This window comes from Camelus ferus, chromosome 7 (genome assembly GCF_009834535.1).
Source record: "Camelus ferus isolate YT-003-E chromosome 7, BCGSAC_Cfer_1.0, whole genome shotgun sequence".
Lineage (NCBI taxonomy): Eukaryota > Metazoa > Chordata > Mammalia > Artiodactyla > Camelidae > Camelus > Camelus ferus.
In genome coordinates this window covers 25,097,605-25,123,657 of record NC_045702.1, presented here as the reverse complement: position 1 = coordinate 25,123,657, position 26,053 = coordinate 25,097,605, and the positions used below count along the sequence as shown (strand labels likewise).

General features: G+C 37.8%; 1 protein-coding gene across 1 annotated transcript in view; it reads right to left on the bottom strand.

The window, feature by feature from the left end:
• Positions 1-26,053, bottom strand: part of SLC13A1 (solute carrier family 13 member 1) — a 76,775-nt gene that overhangs the window by 6,372 nt on the left and 44,350 nt on the right. The window contains 7 exon segments of the mRNA XM_014558527.2: positions 246-407; positions 5,172-5,281; positions 7,303-7,409; positions 10,556-10,657; positions 11,005-11,103; positions 15,408-15,527; positions 24,331-24,482. Coding sequence (XP_014414013.1) covers positions 246-407; positions 5,172-5,281; positions 7,303-7,409; positions 10,556-10,657; positions 11,005-11,103; positions 15,408-15,527; positions 24,331-24,482 — 852 coding nt within the window.

The window sequence follows — 26,053 nt, the reverse complement described above, 5'->3', positions numbered from 1 at the left end:
TGAAAATTCTGGGCAGAAAGAAGGTAAAGGGTTCACTTAAGATCATGCTGCTTGAACATGGACCAAAAGAGTTCTCTTGAGTTGAGATCTCCCAAGAAAGCATGAATGCAAATAAGGACCACTCTATAAGTTACTGACAGGGGGACAATTCAGGTCCAGAGTGATTCCACACCACAATGAGAACAAGGGAAGTAGAACACTGCTCTTTAAGTGAAGAGTATAAAAGGGATAAACGAGATACTCACCAATGGAGACAGTATTGGAAGAATGAGGGTAATGGTAGCTGGATTGCTGGCTACCTCTGTTAAAGATGTGACGAGCAAAGAAGACACCAGAATTATTAGCCAGACTGGTAATGAACCTAGAGGAGATAATTTATTTCCCATCCACTTAGATAGTCCTGACTCCTAAAACAAAAAGTTGCGGTATTTGTTATTCATAAATAATTCATTTTAATCAGACAATTTAAATATATAAAAAGCATTATTCACTCTTAGAACTCAGTTTCTAAAATGTAATTTTAACCTTTCATATTTTTTCTGTGGTTTGTTAGATCTAGGTGGCCTTGACCTAGAGAAGTTCTCAATTATTATTTTAATGCTACCAACATACTTTAAGAAGTTTGAATTGTCTTCCCACATTTTTTCAGTTGAAGTTTAATTTTACCTAATTAATAAATGTGGTATTTAACAAGCCACATGGTATTATAGAGCTTTAAGAAAAGAGCAGCCCTTCTGGTCTACCTTTCTCCACTTTTCAGTTGTGTTCCCCACAGGCAACAGCTTTCAACTGATATCAGCTATTTATAGCTGTTTATGTGTTTATAGCTATTTTACAAAATTATACTTTTTTCAGATTTCTAAATTTTAAGTTTAGACATTATTTACTGACTTCCTAATATGCTACATAAGAATTCAGCTTTCTTACACTTTCCACCATACGTATATTTCGTGCCCTTCCCCCCATTCCCTGACACTCATATATCAACATTCTTGGTTAAATCAGTATTTAAAGTTTGCCATTATGATTATATTGTTCACAACTGAGTCACTTAGTGTACTGTGACTGCTTTCAGTTTTTTTAGTTGGCCTTTTGATCATTTGTTTTTTTCCAGGAAATTTTTATTGCCTAATTCTTTTGTTGCCTTAGTTTTCTAAGTCTCTATCATTAAGTCTTCAGTACATGCTCCAGTGAAATTGGAAAATTCCTCACAAGTAGACAAACATTTCAGGTAATTGTTCTTTTTCACTTTCCCTCATGGAGTTGTCCATTTTGGAGCATTCCCTCCTGCTCCATCGGGACTAGTTGCTTTTTGGATCTACTTTACTATTGTAAAGGGACTCCTCTCCACCAGCATACTCAGATTCCCTTCACTGCCCTCTGATGTGGAAATCGTTTCTTGTTAACTCTTTTGTGCTAGTGGACCACAGGACCACATTTCTACAGCTTCCTAAAAACTGGCGCATGGGAAGTAATTTTTTTTTAGTCTCTGCATGTCTGAAAATCTCTTTCGTTTCTTTTTGCCTTGCTTTGATAGTTTAGCTATTGTACAGTGCTAGACTTGAAATAATTACCACTCCAAATAATTATTGCTCCATTTCCTGGGGCTTCCATTTGGGTTCTTTAGAAGCATGATGACTTTCTGATTTTTGATTCATGGTACATAGTATAGAAAAATAGCCACACTCAGGTTAATAGATATGTTTTTCTATTTTTCTCCCTAAAATAGAAGGGAAAATTCTCCACTGTGAGAAGATTTCAATGCACTGCTGCACGTGTCATTCTGTATGCTCATGACAACGTAGGATGGACATCAGTAAAGCTCTAATTACAGGCAGTATACTCTCAGATCAAAGCTGCCAAAAACATCCCCAGATGTGGATACTAGATGTTATGTATGTAATTTGTAGTTTTGATTTATATTTTTGCTTGTTTGTTTGGGGTTTAACTTTTAGATGGAAAAGACTATCTACTGTTGAAATTACATTGGCACAAATTCATCTTTAAATATACTTTAATAACAGATTTTATCTATGTATAATTAGATGCAGCTGGAAAAGATTACAGTACTTACTGTTCCCCTTCTCTGGAAGTCACTGGGGTCCTATCATCAAACCCAGGGTTCTGAGATTCTACATGAGGTGCTTTGGTATCAGGTTCTCAGTAGCTCTCTAAATCCCAAATCTCAAATTCCTTAGTTCTGTGAAATTTCTTGTATTATTTTTTGGAAATGACCTCCTGTTTGTTTTCCATCTTTCTTGTTTCTCTTCTCTTTCTGAAACCCTTATTGGTTTGCTGTTGGACATTTCTGATTGATGCTCTAAATTTCTTATCCCTTCCTTTAAAAAATATTACTTTCTCTTCATCTTTGTTCTATTTTCTAGGATAAGTTCATACTTCATCTTCTAAACCTGCTACAGAATTTTTAACTCACTGTTATAATCTTTCTTCTCTTCAGTGGCTTTTTCTTATTTCCCATCTATTCCCTTAAAAAATAACATTCTGTTTTGGTTTTGTGACTTTAATGTTTCTAACACGTTTTTGAAAGCATCAACGAACAATTTTTTAAAGTTCTCTTTTGCTTTATACATTTCCCTTGCTTTTTGTATTCTTTTTCTTTTTCATTCTTTTATTATTATTATTATTTTTGTTACTGGTTATTGTATCAGAGGCTTTCCCAACTGTCTGGGGATCTCAGACTACCTATTTATGTTTGAAAGGGAGGCAATAAAATGATGGTTGAAAGCTCTTTGTGCCTGGGTAAAGACTGTTGAGAAGACATTACAACAGTGACTGAACTGTGAGCCAGTGTCTCAATGACTGAATTTTGTTACAGAGTAAATTTACATTTTTTTACCAGGGAGGAGAGAGAGCAGTTGCCTGTCTGTTGAGGACTGGAGAGGGTATCTGGGAGTCTCACACCTCCTAATATACTTTTTAAGCAATCTTTGATTGTTAATCCTGGTTTTTTCGTTAGTTTTCAGTTACTCTTTGCTTCCGATTCCTATGCTCTTCTGGAATCTTGTGGCTGAATCAGTTTGTTTCTTTTTGGCTTTTTTTTTTTTTTTTTGGCAGGCCCATAGATTTAATCTTTCTCTATTTCTTCTACTGTGCATAGTCATTGACCCCTTAAATATCTTCTTTCCATCTTCTAAATTTTATCAGTATCTCTTGTATGTTATTATTCTTGCTGTATATTCTTTATCTTTGTGGAGTAATACTTTTTTGTTGTTACTGCCGTGTTAGCAGAGATCTGAGTAAAAGTGCTAAATCCTCCACGTTGAACTTAACAGAAAAAGTTTGAAAGATGTGTGAAAAAGGGAGGGAGGAGTTATTCACCGGTGAGATTTTGAAGGTGACTGTCACAGCTCATGAGAGTTCAATCATGTTAAAGCAAAATCCAGAGGCATTTAAGAGAGGGAATGAAAATGAGGTGAGTGCTGTAGGAACTGCTACCTCAAAACAGTTCCCAACTGGAAAGGTTATCTAGTGCTGGATATTTGCCAAACTAATTACAGTTTGGAACAAAATTTTAAAAAATTAACTGTCTCCAAATCTTTGTAAAACCAGTTTCTAGGGGAATAGTTTTCCACAGCTATCTTTTTTAAGTTCATGGCTTCAGTCTGGCCACTTAGGGGTAAGGCGATTCTGGGTATCCCATAGAAATCTGATTCTAAGTACTAGGGTTTTCACAGCAAAGCAGACTCCCTCCATGATTTCCCCAATTCTCCCTGGTGAGAGAGCCTGGTGCATTAGACTAAGACCACACCTTTTCATTTCCTTCGATTTTGCCATTCTGGGGTCTGGCCAATGCTTTTAAATCCTACTTTAAGAGTCTAGGATCCAATCTCAATTCTGGGAAGGAAGGATGAACAAATTCCATCAATGCCAGTACTGCTGATTCTGATTTCTTCATAATTCAAATTAGCAGACATAGAAATGGAAGTTATTTATTCTGAGAAACCAGATCTCATTACTACTGAGCTAGCAGAAAAGGGTATTTGTCTTCTATTTCTATCATTTATATTGGAACAGTCCATGAGGCAAGCCAAATCTAGACCTAAAATGACACTGTAAGGGCACTCAGAATTTAGACAATTTCTAACACTTCCATCTATTACTAAACTGCTGAAAGCTCAGTATCCAAATATCATACAGAAAAAAATGACTAAAGTCAGAAACAAAAAACAGTCTTCCCTTAGGTTATCAAGAAGAGACAAGAACAGACTGCTATTTGCCTTGAAAACTATAAAAATTTAACTTTCAGAAACTGAAGGGCTGGACGCAACATCTCTCTCACCATCCTTTTTATTTTGATGACTGAATAAGGAAATGGAATATCCCTGAGCTTTGAGTGTTTTGCTGAAGGCTGCTAAATCCAGAAATGAGAGGTTTATAATTAGTCAAAGAGTGAAGGATTTTCATGGAGATGTTGGAGAAGATACTTTTCTTCGAGCAACCCTGTAATGACCAGGCCCATTTCAAGGGACACAGGCCTTCCCCAGATTTTTACTTTATATCAACTGGATAGATGATAGGACAAAAAAATAACCAACTTTATTTCTCATGGTGGTTTTATTTCTTCCTAAAATTAGACACAATGCAATATTAAACACGGCTATGTGAAATTCTTTCTGGACTTCATTTAGTAAACATGTACTAAGTATCTCTAATGTATCTAATATGTAATAAAAATAATATAATAATTAAGCAATATGATAAAGTACTATTATTTCTCTTTCTTCTTTGACAACTTTAGGACCATAATATATTGCTGAGAAGTCTGAGAGCTACTTAAATTCATCATAAAATAGGGTAAAGGTATACACAAAAAAATGTGTTCTGCTAGGAGTCACTGAACATATAATTTTTATATAATTATTTTCTTACTGAGCTGGTCTTCTAATACTATTTCATGGATTAAGAATTCTAATTTTCTTCATTTTATTTCTTTTGATATACTGGGGCATCATAAAAAATGATGTTTTATGCCTGTAATAAATCTTGAGCTCTGAACTCACCTAATCGGTGCCATATACTGACTGCATGGTTACTGAAGTCTGCATCATTACAGTGAGGGTGAAGTTGAACACGCCAAACCTTGCCCGTCTCTGCGCTCTCCTCTTGAACAGTCTGGTTAATTACCAACTATCTTAGACACAGAGTCTTACCTCACAGCCATCTGCCAAGGCAAACCCTCCACCAACAAGAATGGCTATATCCCAGGGCATGAATGACTGGAATTCTTTCCAAGTAATCAGTGGAGAGTAATCAAAAGCAACTGCAACCAAAAGTCCTACAGTTACACATTGCATAAAATACGACAATATACATTCTTTATTATCCTGAAGAGCCATCTCAAAAGAAGTTTTTAATACTCCTATATTGTTTTTAAATAGGAATTTGATCTGGACTTTGAATAACTTCCATCTGGCCTTGGTAGAATATTATAAAAAGAAAAATGCCGTAAGTTGGAAAAATCCTTTGGATTTTATTAGAGAATAAATTTAGATAAAAATAATAACATTGTCATCTATAATGCTATTTATTTATTCACTTATTCCACTAACATCTTTGCCTATGAGTAACATGTGCATTGGACTATACTATCCTTTGCTATGCAAAATGTCTGTAATATACCATTGGTTCTAACAGCATCAGTGGAGCATTATAATTATGATTCACTAACATTTATTTGAATATTATATTATTTTTTTCAAATCATGAGGAAGGTCATGATAGATTCATCAGGATTTCAATTTAAAATAATTCAAAGTTCAGATTAAATAATTTACATATTATTCATGAGACCCTTAAAGTACTCATAAAGCAATAATCCTAAAGATTTCTCTTGATATTTGGCACTGATGGCTCCACTGATTTTCTTAGAAAAAAAGATCATCCATGAACACATGATTCCCATTGAACATTTGTGTGTAACAGGGAGACTTCTACATGGTGAGATTTTAAGGTTAAGCCTCTTTATTATCTCCTTCCCCGGAACCTAAACCAAACCTACCCTCACTGTTGATGGAAGTTTTGCTATTTCCTACTTGAATTAAGGCCATATGTCCTGTTAAAATGTAAACATCTCGGATTGTACCTCTCATGTAAAATTGAACATTTTATGTCTTAGCTGTCATTTTAAAACCTAGTGCGAATGAGTTTCTCAGGGAGATGAGCTGAAGCATGAGAAGAGAGAGACTGATGGGTTGGGCAAGGCTGTTTCTGAGAGGGGGATCCAGCTGTGGGAGCCAGAGGAGTTAAGCCGAGTGTAACACTTGCCACTGCAAGGCCTTAGGGCTTTGATTGCATGGTCAGAGTCCTCAGGGTCTCATAGCAATCATTGCTCAATATCACAACATCTGCTTATAACACATTTGAGTTACTCTAGTCTCAAGTGAAGAGCAAAAGGCATTTATTTCTACACTACACTGTTCACATATATCATAACCTAGAAATCTGACTCAATAGGCATTTATCAATTCTGAGTCAAGGAGTCAGGTGGGCCAACGCAACTACTGGGATGAGGGAAGGAGGGACGGGAGGAAGGAAGGAAAGAAAGGAAAAACAACTAAAAGCCACAACTCTATTAGGCTATTTCAAACAATTTTAAACCCTTTGTCCCACACTGACAACATAGGAATCTGACTACCCAAAACATGTTGTGTTAGAATAAAGCACAGGCATAAATGAATCCTGTATTTAAGAAGTATGTGTGTTGTGGGAGGGAGGGGCATGAACACATAAACATACACACTTCTTTGTCCATGAGTTATAAAGACAATGAATGCTCCCTGAATATGTTTTCTTTCAACTGTGACACTAGGTTATGGCTAAGTATGGGGCTGATCAGCATTTTCTCCAAGGTTACTAGGAGGCTGTAAGTACTCTTTCCCTTGAAATTCCTCACGTTGGATCCTTAGCATTTATTACCAAGGGTTCATCATGAAGTAGGACTTCCAAGTTTTTGTTTCTATGTTTGCCAATAGTAAGATTAATTCTGATTATGACAGGGGAGGGGGGCTTATAGCAGACTGAACGAATGCATCACCTCTAGCAGAATCCTAATCGTGGTGCATAAGGAAGTCTACCTCTCACTTCTGCACAGTCAGATGATCCTTTAGAGGGGGAAGGAGGGTGTGTGCTGCCTGGTTAGGGGTTGCAGTGTGCACACGGGGTATGTATCTCAGGGGCTGCGTCTGAGTCCATCCTTCTGTTCTACGTGCTAACTGAAACCAAGGGGGTTTTGTATGTTGGCTCTTCTGTCAGATTCAGTCAGAACTATAAATAATACTCAACCAGTTTCTCCTGCAGGTGTAGTTTTGGTCAGTCTCTTAGCTGGGATAAGGAAAAACAGGAGTCCTACAAGCAAGGCAACAGTTGAATCTGTAGCAAAACCAGGATACCTAAAAAAAAAAAAAAAAAAAAAAAAAAGACAAGCACATGCATTTAAAAATGCCATCAAGAATTTGTATGAACTAGGCACCACCGGACTATGCCTAGAGCATAAAGTAGGAGTGGTGGTGTAGGCTATTTGTTCTGGATAATCTGTTCTAAAATCTATGGTTCCCAACTAAATACGTAACAGTGGGACTGAAAATCTCAGACCACGCTCCCATTGTCTGTATGTGTCTCCTTAATTTCAAAATTGTGTATACATACACATGATGATATTATAGGCCAAAAATCCCCTTTTGGTAAAGCTGATGGATCTGGTAAACAATTCCTTCTCTGAATTATTGCTTTTAATTACATTAGGCCAAGTCCTGTATAACTGATTTATAAAAGGCTACTGTTGAAACTGTGGCAAGGCATGGATGTTTCTAGAATCCTCTAAAACTCTTCTTTGGATTTGTGAAAAGGAATTGATTTTTATTTTAAAGATATGACATCTGCTTCTGTGTTTATAAGCCCTGGCCACATCATACACATGAAATCAACCCATTTAATGCTTTGCACTCTGTGAAACTCAATCAAGAATATCAATGATTAGCATGGCTTATGAGAGATGCTCAAAAATGATCACTGTACAAATTAACAGTGATTCAGGAACAGATGGGGCCTTAGAATCACCGGGTCATTCTAGCAAGTAAGACAGGTTCCCAGAAGCCTCAACAGTTAAGAAGGACCTGGAGAAAAGATATGAACAGGCATAAATAACTAGAAATCAATTTTAAAATTCAGCATATTAACTAGTGAATCTTTGTAGTCTGAAAAGTATGTACACCCTAAAGATTAATTTGCTACCTTGTAACTCAGCAGTGCATACGTACTATAGAGGCTCTCTACTCCTATAATTTACTTCAGCAATCTGAATAATGAGGGAAATGTATTATTTTATTCAATCTGATAATTTTACAAAGCAGTCTGTTTTCCCTAAATATAGATTTCTTTATTTCATTGTGGAGTAAAAAGCTGCCTTGGGTGTAATTTCTTCAACAAACTTAACCAATACTTATTATTTTGTTGTTCCTTATTTCTCTTATTTCAGTTATCATTTTGGTTGAATTTTGGCCAAATTGGGTCAGGCATCATGTAATCTGATTTTGTTTTATATGAAAGACATATTGAATTCCTTCCAGGTTCAAACAGATGGAATGAAAACAGGAGGTGGTAGCTATAAATCTTCATCTGCCATTCTAGCTTTGGAAACTCTAAATGCCTAAAACCTCTATGTTACAAATATATTCTACAGAATACATACTTTAAATAAAATCCAGCCATAAATACTGAAATAACTGCTTTTCAAAAAACCTTGAAAAATGTTACTGTTTTATTCTTGGTTTATTATGAACTAAGTTAGGTTGCCTCAGTATTACAAGCTTCTGCGAATTTTATTTGCTTTGGCAATTTATAAGTCTAATAGCCAATTAGATGCATATATTCAAATCCTTTCCTCCCTCAAACCTTCGTTCCTTTTCTTATGGTTTTGTCAGAATTCTAGGTAACATGAGCATCTCCCCATAATAAATACATTGTCTTCTTTCTGCAGACAGAACATCTCCTACATTTTCCTCCCATAAGGAATAGAAATTAGAAACTGATTATATTGAATTTCTTATTGGGATTTCTGCCTGGTTTTCATTAGCCATTGTCTGGTTTCATTTAGTTTTTACACACTGGTGTTTAGAGAAGACTCTCCCTACCTGGAATGATAGAGGTGGGATTTTAAGAAGGAGGGAGAATTATTTTTTTTGTTGGTCTAGGTCCTCTTACCAAACTACAAAGTCCTAATCAAACTGTTAAGCAACAGTTTGCTTTGAATAGCTTGCTTTGAAGGATTGGATACTGCCTTTTGCTTAGACTTCTTAAAATGAGAAGTTTTAGTGCCAACGGAAAGAAAAAGTTTGCAAGGGTGCAGCTGACCCTTTGTAACATGTACCACCCAGCAGTGCTGCACTCGTGTGTTCACTAGGAATTTGCACGCGGACTCTGCAGCTTTAAAAAAATATTGGCAGTGCCTGTATCACCAGAAGGCTCTGATTCAAGAAGAGAGGAATTTCTTTATTCCATGTGGGCAGAACAGATCTGACTCAAATAATTTTGTTTTCTGCCCCTAACTACACTGAATTTTGCTGGGGGGTGTAAGACAGGAAGTTCAAATCAGAGATCTGCTGAATTTAGGAAGTGGAGTGCTTCGGTGAAAGATAAGACTTGGGAACGCAAATCGCAAAACCAGAGTATTTATATTGGCATGTAGGATGGTCCTTAATTTAGAAAAGTATGCTACAATCTCCCCCTCACTTCACATGACTCAGCAACGTGTGCCGGGATAGAAGACGCTGAGAGATAAAATTAACTCTGGCCCAGCTTCTAACGTTAGTTTGTACACTCAGTCTTAATACTTATTCAGGACTTCCTCACCTATAAAATAGGGGCAGGGGTGGGTTTATAGTGAACTCATACAGAGATGGACATCAGCAGAGGAAAAGACAAGAGAGCGAACCAAGCAGACAACCCTCCACAGAAGTACAAAATTTAAGTCAGCAAAAATCACAGACTATGAATTCAGATCAGGTTACTAAGAAACGCTGAGTGGCATTTAGTTCACATAATAAGTATTTATATTGCACTTCCTGTGGGTAGAAGGGGAGCACTGTTTCAAGTGCTATTATTAGTGCCATTTTACAGATGGAGAGACTGAGAGGTAAGTGACTTGCCCAAGGTAAGTGGAAGAGCCAGGAATGGGACCCAAGCAATGTGGCTCCAAAGTCCATACTCCAAACCATCTTAAAACATGGCTTTCCTGCCAATTATATTTCTAATTTCGTAAGGATGAAAATAGCCTTGTCTGAACGAGCGTGATTTTTAGTTACAGGGCAGTTTGGTCATCTTGTTTGCTGCCTTATCCTAGATTTCATTCCTTATCTTTTTTTTTTTTTCTGAAAAGATTAGAACGAAAAAATCTTTTCAATGGAAAAGGAAGAAAAAAAAAAAATCTCATACAATCTTCCAGAATTACAGAAACCATTTAGGCAGAAAACAATAAAAAAAAAAAAAAAAGCAGAGTATAAAACAGAAAGGGTTCACAAACATAACATGTAATGCTTACTCTGAAAAAAGTGCAGACCAACCGGTAACAAACCCAGGTTCTCGGGTAAACCAGAGCACAGCCATTATAATGAAGAGAACTAAGGTCACAATTTCTTGATACCTGTGGGAAAATTCCAATCCTTTCATTTATTTTCTCAGCCAAGACATTTGCAGAAGCTCCCTGAGCTGTCGTCAAGTGTGATCTTAGCAGAACACTAAGCACAGTAAAACCCCAACGTGTCAATAATTTAAGAGAATCAGCAGAATCCTCCCAGCCTCTTGTCCTATCCGGTAACTTTTAGTTAGATGAGGTATGTGTTTTATTATGTTGAGTTATATTCGCAAAGGTTAGAACATTTTCAAGGGTTAATAAATACGTTACAGACATTATGTGCATATATGCCTTTAAACAAGTACTTGGAGTATAAGCAGCATATAGCTGTGTGTGTGTGTGTGTCTGTATCTTACCTTATTGGTCCAAGTTTTTGGTATTCTTGTTTAATCACCTCAGCACAAGCCTTTTGTCTGGATGTTTTGGTCTTACCACATTTGAACATCTCCTTAAAACTGAAAAGAATAATTAAGCCTGTTAAGCAAAGAATTTTTCCTTCACTAGAATTCTGTGTGAAAAAGTCAGAATATGCAAATATCCCCGCCAATAATAGAAATTTGTGTTTTTTGTCTATACCTCTGTCTCCTTTTTTTCAATGTTCTCTCCCCTCTTTTCTGTTTTTTCCTGGTTTGCTCAATGTTCAATGCTTAACTTTCCTTCCACATTTTCCATGACATCTCCCACTGATCTCTTCCTTTTCCAAGTCCTTTTGCACCATTGGAATTCTGCCATGTGCCACTCACTTCCAATTTAATACTTTATTATACACCTGATTGATACATATTTTAACGTATTTCTTAAGTATCTTAATTGTTCATTGTGCATATGTGTAAGATTTATCTCACTAATGAGAAAGCAAATTATTTGAGGGCAGGGGGCGGTTTCAAGAATGTTTTCTTTGGCCCAGTATCTCTAAACACTGGTATAAATACTTGACTCATTAACTTTGTCAAATTTATAAGATAGTTGGTTGTTAGATCCATCAGTTTTCACAGTTATACACTAGGGATGGAAAGTCACACACACTGATCGTGAGCAAAGTCCAAACTAGGTCTCTTCTTAGAACTAAATCCAGTTCCATTTTTCTTTGAGTTTCTTCACTCCTTATGTCCTAATAGCATCCACCAGATAATCTTCCAATTTACTTTCAATAGCAACTGTCAGTCTCTTATTTTAGCTGCTTATTTTAGTGACCTCTTTCCCCTGTGAATAATTTTCTTATCCTGAAAAGTCCAGGGTCTTCAAAACCTTGAACAGTTTTTTTTTTGTAAGGTGCTGCTCTAAAGCCTGATTTAAAAAAAAAAAAAACAAAACCCAGAGAAAGAAAGAAACGGGAAAATGGTCAGATTATTACGGATTATCTCTTGGAATGTATGATATGAATAGCTAAATTAGAATATGTTATATGTTGGTATAGAAAGCACTTTTGGGCATATATCCGAAGGAACTGGCATCTAAATCTTGAAGAGATATTTGCACTGACATGATCATTGCAGTATTATTCACAATAGCCAAGATATGGAAACAACTCACATGTCCATGGATGGACCAATGGATAAAGAAAAAAGTGGTGCACACATACAATGGAATATTATTTAGTTATAAAAAGAAATGAAGCACTGATACTTGCTACACTGTGGATGGACCTGGAGGATATTACGCTAAATGAAATAAGTCAGACACAGAGAAACAAATAGTGTGTGATCTCACTTATCTGTGGAGTCTAAAATAAACATGGTGATTGCCAGGGGCTGGGGTGAGGGGAAAATGGGCAGACGTTGACCAAAGGGTATGTTTCAGTTATTCAAAGTAAGCAAGCTCTGGAGATAGACTGTACAAAATAGAGCCTATAATTAACAATATTATACTATATACTTAAAATTTTGCTAAGAGGGTAAATCTTATATGAAGTGCTTGTACTACAGTAGGAAGGAAAAAAAAAACAACAAAAAAGCAAAGGAGGTGGGAGGAAGCTTTTGGAAGTGATGGGTAAGTTTACGGCAATGATATCGACAATGGTTTCATGGCTGTTTGCTTACCTCCAGATAGTAAGTTCTGCGTACATCTAGTATGTACAGCTTTTTGTATGTCAATCATACCTGAATACAGCAGTTTAAAAAAAGAAAAGAAGCAGGGACATTTTCTTTGGTAAAATTGCTGGGGTAAACATGGATATTTATGAGGGAGTAAAGAGGAAGACTGCTATGGTGGGAGGGCAGCTATCACACAAAGACGTGTTATGTTTACTCCTTTTTCTGCAACTCTGCTACTCAGATGGACTGTTACTTACCTTTGAAGGAGCAGAGTTTCCTCAATTCTTAAGTCATCCGTCCTACAGATTTATAGTCACCCTTCTACCCACACGACCCCCACTGAACGCGATTAGGTGGAAGCTGTTGCATTGAAGATCAGCAAGATGATATTTAATTTTTATAGTCTCAGTTAAATTACTGACTAGTGTCCATCTTGAAATTTTACCCTTTGTCACAACATAAATACTACCATTAAAAGAAACGAATCCACGGACAACCTTGAGAACCATCTGTAGAATAAAAAAGGAGAGTTAGAGAAAGAAGTGAGTCTCCTCAGAAACTGGTTTCTACCCAGTAGACTGTATGTGTATTTTGTCACTTTGGTTAGGGCCAAGCAATGGTTAAGTCAAAAGCCAAATTGGCTTTGCTACAAATGAAGGTTAATGCCTTCACAAAGGAACTGATAAAGCATATGACAATGCATCAGCCTCTCCATCTGAGTAAGTTCGGTGGCATGGATAGATGACCTCACTTCCCAGGTAGGCTGGGGTCATTTATAATGGGTGAGTTAACTGTGTAAACAGCCAACACACTAATCAGAAAGCATGGTGGCCTGCCAGGGGAGTGGCTGATAATTTCTGTTTGTCGATCTAAAACCTCCGGAGGTGAACACCCTGGCAGACTGAAGAGGACACTGAAAAATTAGCTGAAGCATGAAGCTGCGCTGTGTTGAACCAAAAGTGGACAGCAAAGGGACTGTTTCAACATGCCGCTGATCATGATTTATGGAATTTGCCTAATGTATGCACTTCACAGGATTTTTTTTTTCCTCATAGAAAACACATTTCATCTGCCCTTTATCTTCTTAATTTCTCCTTTTTAAACGGTGGGACATTTCAAGAGAAAAATGACAAGGGTGGCATACATATTTTATAAAGTCATTATACACAGCAAAAAAAAAAAAAGAAAAGAAAAAAAGAGAAAGGAACAGTTGTGGGTCTGGGACCAGATGCTTTCTCCATTGGTTGGGGATCCCTGCCCCCTGCATCCTGCGTTGCTACCTGTACAACTGAATAGACCCCAAAGGCTTGGATTTCCAGGAAGAGGCATTTAGTATGCAGCTGGCCTCTCCCTACTGATGCCCACCTGCTGAAGTCAGTGACATTCCACACATTTGCTTCAGCAGGAGGATGGCCTCACACTGCTCCCACAATCTGGACAAATAGATTTTTAAAAAAATCATCAGTGCCATCTCCCCATTACTAACAAAATTATAGCAGTTCTGGAGAAAAACCTGGAAGAGGAATGGAGAGGGAAGAATATTAGTCCTTATATGACTCCAGCTTGGAAAACTCGGACATGGGTGTGGACCACCACCCGATCTCAAAGGCAGCACAAATAGCTGACTTCAGTCTCACCCGCTTGGTGGATAACATGCTGTTTCATTGATAGGTCCCTGCAATTATTCAGATCAAACTCTCTAAAAATGAAGTTAAATTGTTTTGTTTTTTTTAGGAAAAACTCCTCAAGGTTTGATACCCAGCCCTTTCCCCTTTCTCTTTGGAGTATTGTTGGATTTATGATGCAGCATTTGAGATTTTGCTCTGAAGCCTGGCAAGATAATTTTCAAAGCTGGGATAAGTTATATGACTCATCGGTATTTATGAACCACCGACTTTAGTCCCAGCCAAGGTAACATTTGCAAATTCTCCGTGAATATGTATATTTGACATTTTCTGGCTCTTTGTTTTTAAATTTTATTTTCTTTGGGAGGAGGTAGGTAATTTCTGGCTCTTTATTGATCAGTGTTCCCTACCTTGACTTTCTCTGTATTCACCTTGGGCCTATCCGTGTTAGAATCACGGCGTTGTAAGTGATCTTGCCGATTTTCCGGTTAAATTCTATCATATTTAGTTGAAGACACTAAGACTGAGAATGGGTTGGGACTTGCAAGGGTCACTCATCTGTCTTGAAAGAAGCCACAGCTTTGTCCTTCGTCTCCTGATTCCAATCCAATATTCTTTCCCCAGAGCACACTCTCAGATCTTTATTTTAGTTTTTCAAGGATGTATCAATGTTTGTGCTAGGATGAAGCAGGAAGCCCTGCACATCAGTTTAAGGTAACTTGACAATCTGAGGAAATCCCCACATTAAACCAAGAGGAGAGACAAAACTTCTGAAAATTCCACTTTAACAGGTTGGACTGTGTCCGTCCTCCTCATAATAAGCTCCTTATGCCCTTCTGGTCTATTAATACCTTAATGGCTTAGGATCAAAGGAGACCAAGATGCATTTGCTTTCTGCAAACTCTCTTTCACAGCCAGCATGGTTTAGGTGATATTCTAGAGTATCTTTACTGTATGTGTTCATACGTGTCAGCTGTGCAGGGGAAGAGTAGTGCAAAAAAACTCAGCACATGTGAAATGGGTGTAACGCCTTGCATGAGGAGCCAAGAACGTGGAACCCAGGCACCTTTTTTCTCCGACTGAAATGGAGGATGTACTCACTTGAATCCTAGGAACAGCCACTGAAGCCAGACCCAGGACAAGAGGAGAATAATAACAGCAGCCGGGAAAGACATGATAAACCACGACCCGAAGTTGATGCAGTGACACTCAGGGTAGCGCCTGTGTGAAAACACGGGGAAAAGCGTTCACGGAAGGAGCACGAGCAGAATCGTCTCTGACGGTCAGTGGGAAGCGGCAGCTCCCGCCTTCCCTGTGCTACCAGCCAAGAAGGGAGACGAGGGGGATGTTCACCACTGAGGACAGAGGTGACTTTGACTCTGCATCTCTTGACTCTCTACCTGGAGAGTCATCACTGCTTCCCACAAAGACAAGAGTGAGTATGTTGTAATTGTTGTTCCCTTTATTCAGTCTAAAAGGAAGTGCTTGCGAAGGAACCTAGCGCAGTATTTGATACTCATGGGAATTCACGAGAAACGGGTGTGCGGGGGGGGGGGGGGGTTTGTGGTTAGTACACACATCATCGGCACGTGAGTGAGGGAAGACAAATGAGCAGACTTGGGAGCAGATGAAAATGAACTTAACAGAACTGAATGTGTCCGTTGGCATTTCACTTTGGTAGCTGGCATCCCAGGCTCTGAAGGGACTCTGGTCTGGTCCACTTTGCCTCTCAAAGCTGTTTCCCCTCTGTTTCTTCTGCCCCAAAGTAATTGCAACCATCTTACCAGATGTATTCTTGCTCTTCCTAGAATAGATAGTGCTTTGGGGCTTAGTCAAATGGAATAAATCTGGACCAGACAAAAATAATTAAAAGTTCTGTGAAAAACATCAACTCTTCCTTTATCTCCCCTAGTTATTTTCAGCTTTTTGGCTCACAGAATAACAACAACAACAACAAAAAAGAATAGCAATAAAGAAGGTCAGGTACAAGCACAGTTTCTTTGGTAACCTCACATCTATTGTTTCCAAATGTAGTCTACATTCTCATTCAGTTATCTATTTTATTGTGGGGAAAAAAAAAGAAAAATTGAGAAATAGTTGTCTTTAATTTTTCTCCTTGAAGCAGTAACACCAAGAATTGGACATTGGAAAAGTACAGAAAATAACACAGAAGTAATAAAAATACCATTAACATATTTTTATTATTTTTGAAATCATAAAAAATATAAAGAACTTTATAGAAATGATAGATTTTCAGTATTTTTCTATTTAAATCACACTTTGTATTTTTCCACTTAAAAACATGTAAATAAATAAAGAATGCATTAACAATAAGCCAAATTTATTTATTTTGGAGTACTCCCTCTATTTTAAAATGGTTCCTAAGTAATGCAAAGGCTGCTTTAAAAGAAAAAAAACAAAAATAATCTTTCAAAACTGTAGATTTCTGAAGTTGTCTACAATTTCTCTGAACTGATCTCCCTGGGTCCTAGAGTTAACACTGGCAACTGGATGATTTTCCCCACCCTGAAGAGATCCTAGAATTAGCTTATATATTTATGCAGTTAGAAAGTGGTAAATGATAGGTAAAAAATGCTAAAGGATACCTAGAATTGATGAATAGAAAAAAATGCTTTATCATGTCCACGAGGCTTTAGTGAGAATTGCCTTCTTAAAAAAATGTTTCCAAATGAAAAATAAAATAAGCAGGAAGAGGCTTATCTCCAGTCAATTTATTAGACTTGGATTATAGGTCAATGACCGATGTTATTCTGTTCAGCCCACATAGATTTCTTCTATCAGAACTATGCTGAGTACATTTAATTCTGATGGAATCCTTTTCTTTTACCCAACACACCACGACTGTCTCCCACGTGCCAGGTGCTCTTCAAGCTACTGGGGATATAATGGTTAGTTAGATGGATATAGTCCAGGCTCTCACAAGTTTACAGTTAAATGAAGGACACAGATAATGAACAGATAAGCATATACTGAATCAGAAAATAAAACATTTTAATGTGATTAAAAAGTTATTAGGCAGAGGGAGAAATTTTATATTGTGTGAGCAAGGAAAGTGATATTTGAGATGAGATCTAACTGGAAAGAAGGAACCAATCATGTAAATAACTTAGAAATAGCATTCCAGACAGAGGAAATGGCAAGTGCAAAGGTCCTGGGGTAGGAATGAGTTTGGAATGTTTGCAGGTCAGAGAGAAGGCCAGTGTGGCTGTGGGTAGTGAGTTAAGTTTACAGTCACATGAAACAAAGTCCAAGAAGTAGTCAATAGGGTTCAAACCATACAAAACCTTGTAGCCTATCAGAAGGAATTTGGATTTTAGTACTAATGCAATTAGGAGTAATTGGAACATAGTAACTTAGTATCATGATCTAATTTAAAGTTTATGTAAATTTATGAATTTCATAAAACATGTTGGCTAGCTGGATTCTCAAGATTGAAGGTAAGAAGAGTGGAAACCAAGTGTGGGAGGCAGAATTCCAAGCAACCCCTAAATTTCCTGCCCCTAGTATATAAGCCTAGTATATTCCTCTCCCCTTCTGTGTGGACAGAAGTTGTAAATACAATGAGATTTTATTTCTGGGATTTTTTAGGTTCTTTTATAGCTAAAGTGAAGGAATTTTGCAGAGATAATCAAGGTCCCCATCAATTAACTTTGAGTTAATCAAAAAGGAGATTATCTTGGGTGGACCTGACTTAATCAAGTGAACTCCTAAAAGAGAGATTTTCCCGCTGGCCTAAAAAAGTAAGCTTCCATGTTGTCAAAGGAAGGGGCCACATGGCAAGGGTCTGGGGTAACCTCTAGTTGTTGACAGTGACCTTATAGCAATAGTCAGCAATAAAATGGGTACCTCAGTAATTTAAACACAGGGAACTGAATTCTGTCAATAATCTGAATCAGCTTGCAATAGAACCCTGAGCTTCTGGGGAGATTACAGGCCCAGCTGACACCATGATTTCAGCTGAGCCAAGGACCTGGCTAACCAGAGCCTAGACTTCTAACCCACAGCAATTATGAGGCAGTAAATTCATGCTGTTTTAAACCACTAAGCTGATGGTAAGTTGTAACACAGCAATAGAAAACATAGACAGGAAATCCGTCAGGCAGTTTTACAGAGGAGCAGAATAGAGTAGGGAGTTGAGTAGATTTTAGCTTAATTTAGATTGGTAAAAAGCAAAGATGAAGAGAAGGCAATACATTTTACATATATTTGAGATAAAATGTAAGAAATGAGGAAAAGGTGCCATTGATTGAAATGAAGGCTAAGGGAGGAACAGTTTGGCAGAAGGGAGTGGTGGGTCAAGAATGCTGCTCAGGCATGTCCATTTGAGATGTCCCTTAGTCTCCCAAGTGGCCATGTGGGGTAGGCAGTTAGATAAATGAATCTGGAATTGAGAAGGCAGGTTAGAGATATAAAGTTGGTGGTTACCAACATACAGGTGGATCTATAAGCCATGGAAATGGGCGTGATAATTTTGGGAATAAGTGGAGGTGTGAGGAACACAGAATGCACCCTAAGTCTTGTAAGTCAGGCAGAGGTGTAGGAATGGGCTAAGAACATTTAATTCTAACAAAAATCCTGTGAGCAAAGCATTGTATTTCCATTTTACACAGAAAACACCAAATCTCAGAAGGTCAGGTGGATTGCTCAAGGTCACAGAATGCTCAGTCAAGCTGGATATTTAAATCCACAAGGCGTGCTGCAAACACAACCTCTTTTCATTAAAGCATGGTGTTCTCAACTCCAGCTCCCAGGTGAAAAGAGAAAATTCCATATATATTGCAAAATGTAAATAAGCTAGAGTATAAACCTGATGTTTTAAGGACATTTTAAAACACAGTAGAAATGATTGCAGCATAGGAGAGACATGCTTTGACTTAAAGCATCCATGTGCGTCAATGTTGGAATTTAAGAAGATGGTGTTATTGATGCCGTTCTGATGCCCAACTACAAAATCACAAATAATACTAATTAAATACACAGCAGGGATCTCAAAAGAAGGGATGTGGTTGTGGACATTCACAGCTTTGAAACAGATTTTGGCCATTGAGAGGACGATAAGCTGTTATCCACATTGATTATAGCCCTTTTGATTAATGACCGTTTTGATTATTTCTGAGTCAAAGTCACTTTTCAGTCTTGTATTTGTGTACTTCCAGAGGTTTCTTTTCAAACATTAACTACTTGTTACCCATGAGCCTGGCTTAGATTTCTAACAGCAATAGCAAAACTCAAAGCAGCGGTGACACAGAAAAGCTTAGGACCAGATGGTTTCACTAGTGAATTCTACCAAACATTTAAAGAAGAATTAGTGCCAATTCAATGGATAGTGTTACTGACAATTTCCTACCTGCCAGACCCCCTGCTAAGAGCCATGTATGCATTAAGCCATTTATTTCTCATAATGATGAGGAGTTTCGTCCCCATTTTACAGATGAAGAAACTGATGTTCACAGAAGTTAAGCCAATATATGGCAAGATTGAAATCTGAACCAAAATCTGAATCCAAACTCTGCAATGTCCACATTTCTTCCATAGTATCTGCTAGAGAAATTCTTTATTAGAATTACATATTGCTCTTTTCTGCAGAGGAAAATCACAGTAACTTTTGAAAGTAGCTATTGCTAAGTAACTGGTTTACCTTCTCCCTCTCTAATTAGCCAAGAAGAGAGGCTAGGGAGGTGGGCTTTGAATTTAGGGCACCTATAAACACATTTCTTTTATTATTTCTTGGTCTGTGAACCTATAATAGTTATTATTTAACATGTAATTAGTAACAACGACTGTGCTAATCATCGATAATTCAACTTCCTTCCAAGCTGCTTTGCGTACCCACGTATTTCACAGCTGACACCCACAAGCTGAATGATATACTTTGATAATCAGCAAGCCGTGAAATTTTACTTGGGATAATTTTCCATTCTTGATCTTAAACAAAAAAGATTTGCTTTTTATGTTTAACTAATAGCTGTTGTATTTGTTAAGTGATATTGATGCATCAAAACTATACTGTTAGGAAAGCAGTAATTGTCCCTAGTAGTATTTCCCTTAATAATTTTATTTTAATATCAAAAGATTATGCAGTTACTTAGGTGATTCCCGGGAACAGTCAGCACTTCATGTGTTTCTTGGTACAGTTCATCTCAATCAATCCTTACCAATCACCTACTGGTGCCCCGTGTAGGCTTAAAGAAGGAGACAAAATTCATTCAGCTTTTACAAGCTGGCGATCCAGGGTGGTAGCTGTGCATGTATGTGGATAAGGCAAGTTTATAGAAATGTGAACATAGTTTATGACAAGAGGAGATGGGAAAGGAAGTTTAGGAGAAACTGAACAGAGTCTCAAATGGTATAGAATCCACACAAGTCGAGAAAGAAGGTGGCAGAATTGGTGGGTCTTTCTAGAAGCAGAGTAGGAAGAAATGGGTGAATTACAGGGTGGCATTTACTAGCAATAGTGTGAGGAAAGGAGAAGATTGGGTGATGATTGGAAGAGTGGATCAGTGGAGCAGAAGGGTCAGGTAGAGAGCACCGAGCAAGCAGGATTTCCCTAATGAGGAGCCAACAAGAATCCAAAGGACCTGTCAGATTGTAACAGAAGGTAGAGTGAACAAAGTACATTTCCAGAATGCCCTACTCCAAAGATTAGTCAAAACTAATGGTGAATTAATCACAGGGGAGTCAGAATTCAGGCACCACAGGTCCTAGATTCAAAGACTAAGAATGCGAGAAATTTCATACCTTATGGTTGAGTTAGCTAATCGCCTCAGTCTTGTTAGTACTGTTCTGAAAATCACGTTCCAAGCTATACATCAGTTTATGACAAGAAGGAGATGGTTCAGCCAAACTAGCCACATTCTCAGCTTTGCAACTATTTCAAACTGTACCTGTTACATGTGCATGTTTATACTTTATGAAAAAGAAATTGCAACCCATGTGTGCAAATACCAATGCAGTTTTTAATTGTCACTGGCAGCAAACTTTCTTTTTTAGAATTTTACCCACATGGCCCCTCACAGATGGTCTGCGAGGCAATGAGGCTGCAGGGTGGAAAGGGCACTGGGACTCAGGCCATCTGCTTCACCTCCCAGGGCCTCCACTGACTAGTGATCGTCACTTAAACTCTTGGAGCCTTGGTTTCCTCACTTGTGAAATGAGGGCATTGTATACTCAATGTGAACTTTCTGTCTTCACTTATTCCCTTTCATTATCACTCAGGAGGACATGTCCTTCTTTTCCAAGACTAACATTTCTACTCGTTTCTAATTTCATTTCATTCCACTTGACACTTAGCCAATCAATATTCTTTTTCTTTTTTCCCCTAAACCTCACGTGTCTGTTTTTACTGGCTCCTTTCTCTGAGTATAAAAGCAAACTGACATCTCCTTTGTTCTAAAGGAACTCTCTGCCTCTGGTTATACTGTGCAATGTGCAAGTCAGTCCTCAATAAATGTTTGTTGATTGACTATGTGAATGAATGAAGATCTGTTTTTATTTGCACTGAATAAAATTTAGTTTTCTCAGAATTCATTATTATTTTCTTTGTGTAAAAAAGAGAACAAAAGACATTACATATATAATATAAATATATATTTTATATACAAATAAATAGACAGATAGATAAAGCTTTGAAATGTGTTATCCAATCTCTTCCTCCCATAGTTCATTTGTAAGATGTTGCCTTTCTCTAAATGTCAATGGTAGGAAATCATTGACTGTCAGTCTTATGTGCCCTTTGGAGCTTGGTAAGACCCAAAATGAATTTGTACAAAATGATCATTGGCATTGCTCAAAGAGATGGCAAACAGTGTCAAGACGAAAGGTGAGATTATTGTAATGGATTTGGAAATAAAGGGCGATTTCTCTTTGACTCCAAACATCTGGACATTAAAGTAGGAATCTTTTTTTTATTTTTTGCAGTTTTAAGTTTCTGGAACTTTTTACCGTGAAACTGAATGCATTTCATCCTATTGTTACTTTGGGATGCTGCTTTATCTTTCTGGGTCAATATTCATGGAAACATTTATTAAATATCTAGCTTGTTTAATAGTATCAGTTATATTTTGTCACATAAGGTTGTTTTCCCCCTTCTATTTCAGTATTTTCTATCAAGAGGGGATACTTTGATTTTTTTCCAGTTTTCAAATAAGTCTTAATGTTAAACAAACTGAAGAAGAAAAAATCACTAAATTTCAAAGTACATTTTAAGCATTTTCTAAATTTAAAGAAGATTTTGGCCAAATTCCCATGATTAGGAGAATTAGAAGTTTAGACAATTAGAGAAAATAGTTGCTGAAGCGTTTTGCTCAAAGTGCTACAGTGCTCTCAATCTGTCACTGCAAATGGATGAATGCATTCAAAGAGTCAAAGGAACAGTTAAATAAAAGAAAGGAAATCTTGTTGATACATCGGACAAGAACACAAAGACCAAAGGCAAACTCAATATGGATTACTTTGACGATCTCAGGTTAATTTCATGGGAATGATGGAAAGCAGCAGTTCTTTAACATCAAAAAAGATAAAACAAGAAAAACTTGCTCTAATTTTTAGAAAAAGAGATTTACAGAAAGGACTAAGAAGTGGAATCTCTTTCTTTGGGGAATTCATGAGAAAGGACAGAGGTCCAGCTCACAGAAAAGGATCAAGTACATTTCTTGCCTTGTCTTGAACTAGGAGATATATTGGATAAATCCTTTCTGGCACTGTGAACTTCAGAAGTCTCCCACTTGCAAACTAAATGTCTTTCAAAATTTCCATTCTAAGTCGGCAGTTGGAGTTTGCACAATAGATGTGTACTCACAGAAACAATGAGTGCACGTGGAGGTCTGTGTTATATTGTCCCTAAACTGCTATGCCAGTAATTTTTTTGTTGTTTGTTTCTTTTTTAAAATGGAGGCACTGGGGACTGAACCCAGGACCTCATGCTAAGCATACACTTTACCACTGAGCTATACCCACCAGTGTTTTTTGTACACAAGCTTTCATTCTTTACAGAATGGAGGATGACACATTTTGATCTTGGATTTCTTGGAACATTTTGCAAATAATTTCAGAAAGTTCACAGAGTCTGTGAATCTGCTTCCTAGAATGTGGTTTTCCTGCCTCTGAACCCTAATTTTTCTGTGAAAAGGACCTAAATCCTGTTCTAGGACATCCTCAATGCCACCCACCTTCTGAAACTCTGACTATTATCTGTCCTATTAGTACTTGAAAATACACCTTGGGTATCGGATCAGTTTCAGCTCTCACAAAGAAACATGGACTTTCAAACTACTGCTCCAATAGTTCTTACGTAGTGTTAAGTATTTTTACATAGTTTATTTCATTTAATTCTCACAATCATCATATCAACTGTGACTATTTGAGATATGAAAAAAGAGTTATTTACTTTTTACTGTTCAAATTCACCAAGTAAGTGACTGGAAACTGTGGCATTTTTAACTCAAGTGCTCTGACTGTATCCAACTTTCCCCATTTTCTGCACTGGACTGACATCACAGTACTAACTATATTTAGATTTGTAATCTGTCCTTAGAATATGCTATTATTGCAATTTTTTTTGTAGTTGCCCAATCTTTCATATCTTTTTCAATTGCAATGCCAAACCTTCCGTGATGGGCACTTCTGTTTACCACTCATCACTGAAGTTCAAATGTCAGTTGCCAAGCCCTACATAAATTGTCCCATGTGAACAATTCCTTTTTCCCTTAGGTAGCTACGATTTGCAATATTATTTGTAATGAAGAGTATCTCCTGTGTTCGATTAGCGTGGTCCTCTACAAGTTATTTCTTCTAAGCTGGCCTTGGAATCTGCAGACATATGTTAATTCACTACGTCCTACACATTTAACTCTCAGTAGAAGGGAACATTTCTAGACCTATAGAAGTCCTGGCGGGACTCAATATGGCTTCTCTGTCTTTGGATTCTCTGAAACAGGTTAAGAATAATTCTTATAGTTTGTGTGCTGCCCATTTAGCAAATCACCAACCCAATAATTTTACTTACGTATTGAAATGCTCAGCAAAGATCAAGTTGGTGGAGGTACCAGTGATCGTTGTCAGTCCACCAATGGTAGAAGAGTAGGCAATGCACAAGCACATAAGTTTACACATCATGTGGTCCTTCTTCGTTCGGTATCTGTTTCCTGTGCCTGAATTCTGTTCAACAATAAAATGTACTATGAGAAGTAGCTCTGTTTGTGGTCGTAACAAGCAGTAATAGCATCTGTTATGGGCTGAATGTTTGTGTCCACCCCATCCCCAAAATTCATATGCTGAAGCCCTAGCCCCCAGTATGATGGTATTTGGAGATGGGGACTTTGGGAGGTAATGAGGGGTAGATGAGATCATGACGGTGGGATCCTGGCATGACGGGATGAGTGCTCTTGTAAAAGGAGACACCAGAGAGCTTGATCTCTCTCTCTGCCACATGAGAACACAGAGAGAAGGCAGCCATCTGCAACCTAAGGAGAGAGCTCTCATCAGACACTAATGCTGCTGGCACTTTGATCTTGGATTTTCAGGCTCCAGAATGGGGAGAAATAAATTCCTGTTAAGTCTATGGTATTCTGTTATGGTAGCCCAATAACACAGCATTTGTCTTTCCATCAATAGAAATGTTAACAATAAAAATATTTAACCACTGATATATTTTATGAACATAATTTCATTCATTCAGTCATTCTTCTTTCTTATTCCTGAGCTAACTCTTACCTCCTTTTTTCCCTTCTCACCACCACCCCAAATCTTCCCAGTTTTCCCTCTGCACTGGTGGTACACGGTCAATGAGTTCCTAAACCTCTTTTTGGAGCATTTCTCTATTTTTGGTGCTTTGGTGCTTTTGATGGCCCCCCAGAGGATACCACTATGTCTGAAATTGAGTGCTTCCAACCCCATATACTTCGGCATTGAGAGATGGAGTCAGTGTCCTCCTGTTCCCCACTCTCTTCCAGAACATTAATCCTCTACTCACATGGAAATAAATCTATTTTTCTTTAAGGCTCATGTAACTTGGGTATCTCTCTCTCTCTGCTCATTGTTTTGAACAAGACATCCTAATCTCCTGGTCACCCGCGGCTATCACTTTTTAAGGTGATATTTGCATTCCTCCACTTAAGATGACACAGCATTCCTCTATCCTCCAAATCCATCAGCATCTGGGTAACTATACCATGTTCATTATAGCCCTTCAAATACCCTGGCCTTACACAGTTTTTAGAGACCTTCAAGCCTACTCTCCCTCAGTCACCCCCTCCTACAGCTCCTGGACAACAGCACATTCTCAAATGGCTCCATCTGAAAAACCACTATTTTAATGTTTTTGCTTAAGAATGGAACTTCCTAAGGGATAAGATAACAGGAACTTCATTCCTTCTCTCATGCACGGCCCATTTAACACACTCTGTGGGTCTGATTCGTGCTATGGTTGGGGTGGTATCTGGGGCAAAATCTACGACATTTTTTGATCACTTCATTTAATAAATGATCTTTTAGTCATGTTTAGAAAAAAAATCTAATTTCAGGGCTAAAATGAATCGTGTGCTATTTAATAACAAAAGTCCCTCCTCTACTAAGGTCGCTTGCACTCGCCCCCTAGGTCAGGCCCGCTGAACAGCCCACTGTGAGAAGTGGGCCTGTGGGTTAGGCCTTGTCTCCCTCTTCTAGCGCCAACTGCTCCCACCACCTGCTAGTTCAAGTTTCTAAATCCTCCATATTCGGAGTGGCAGGGA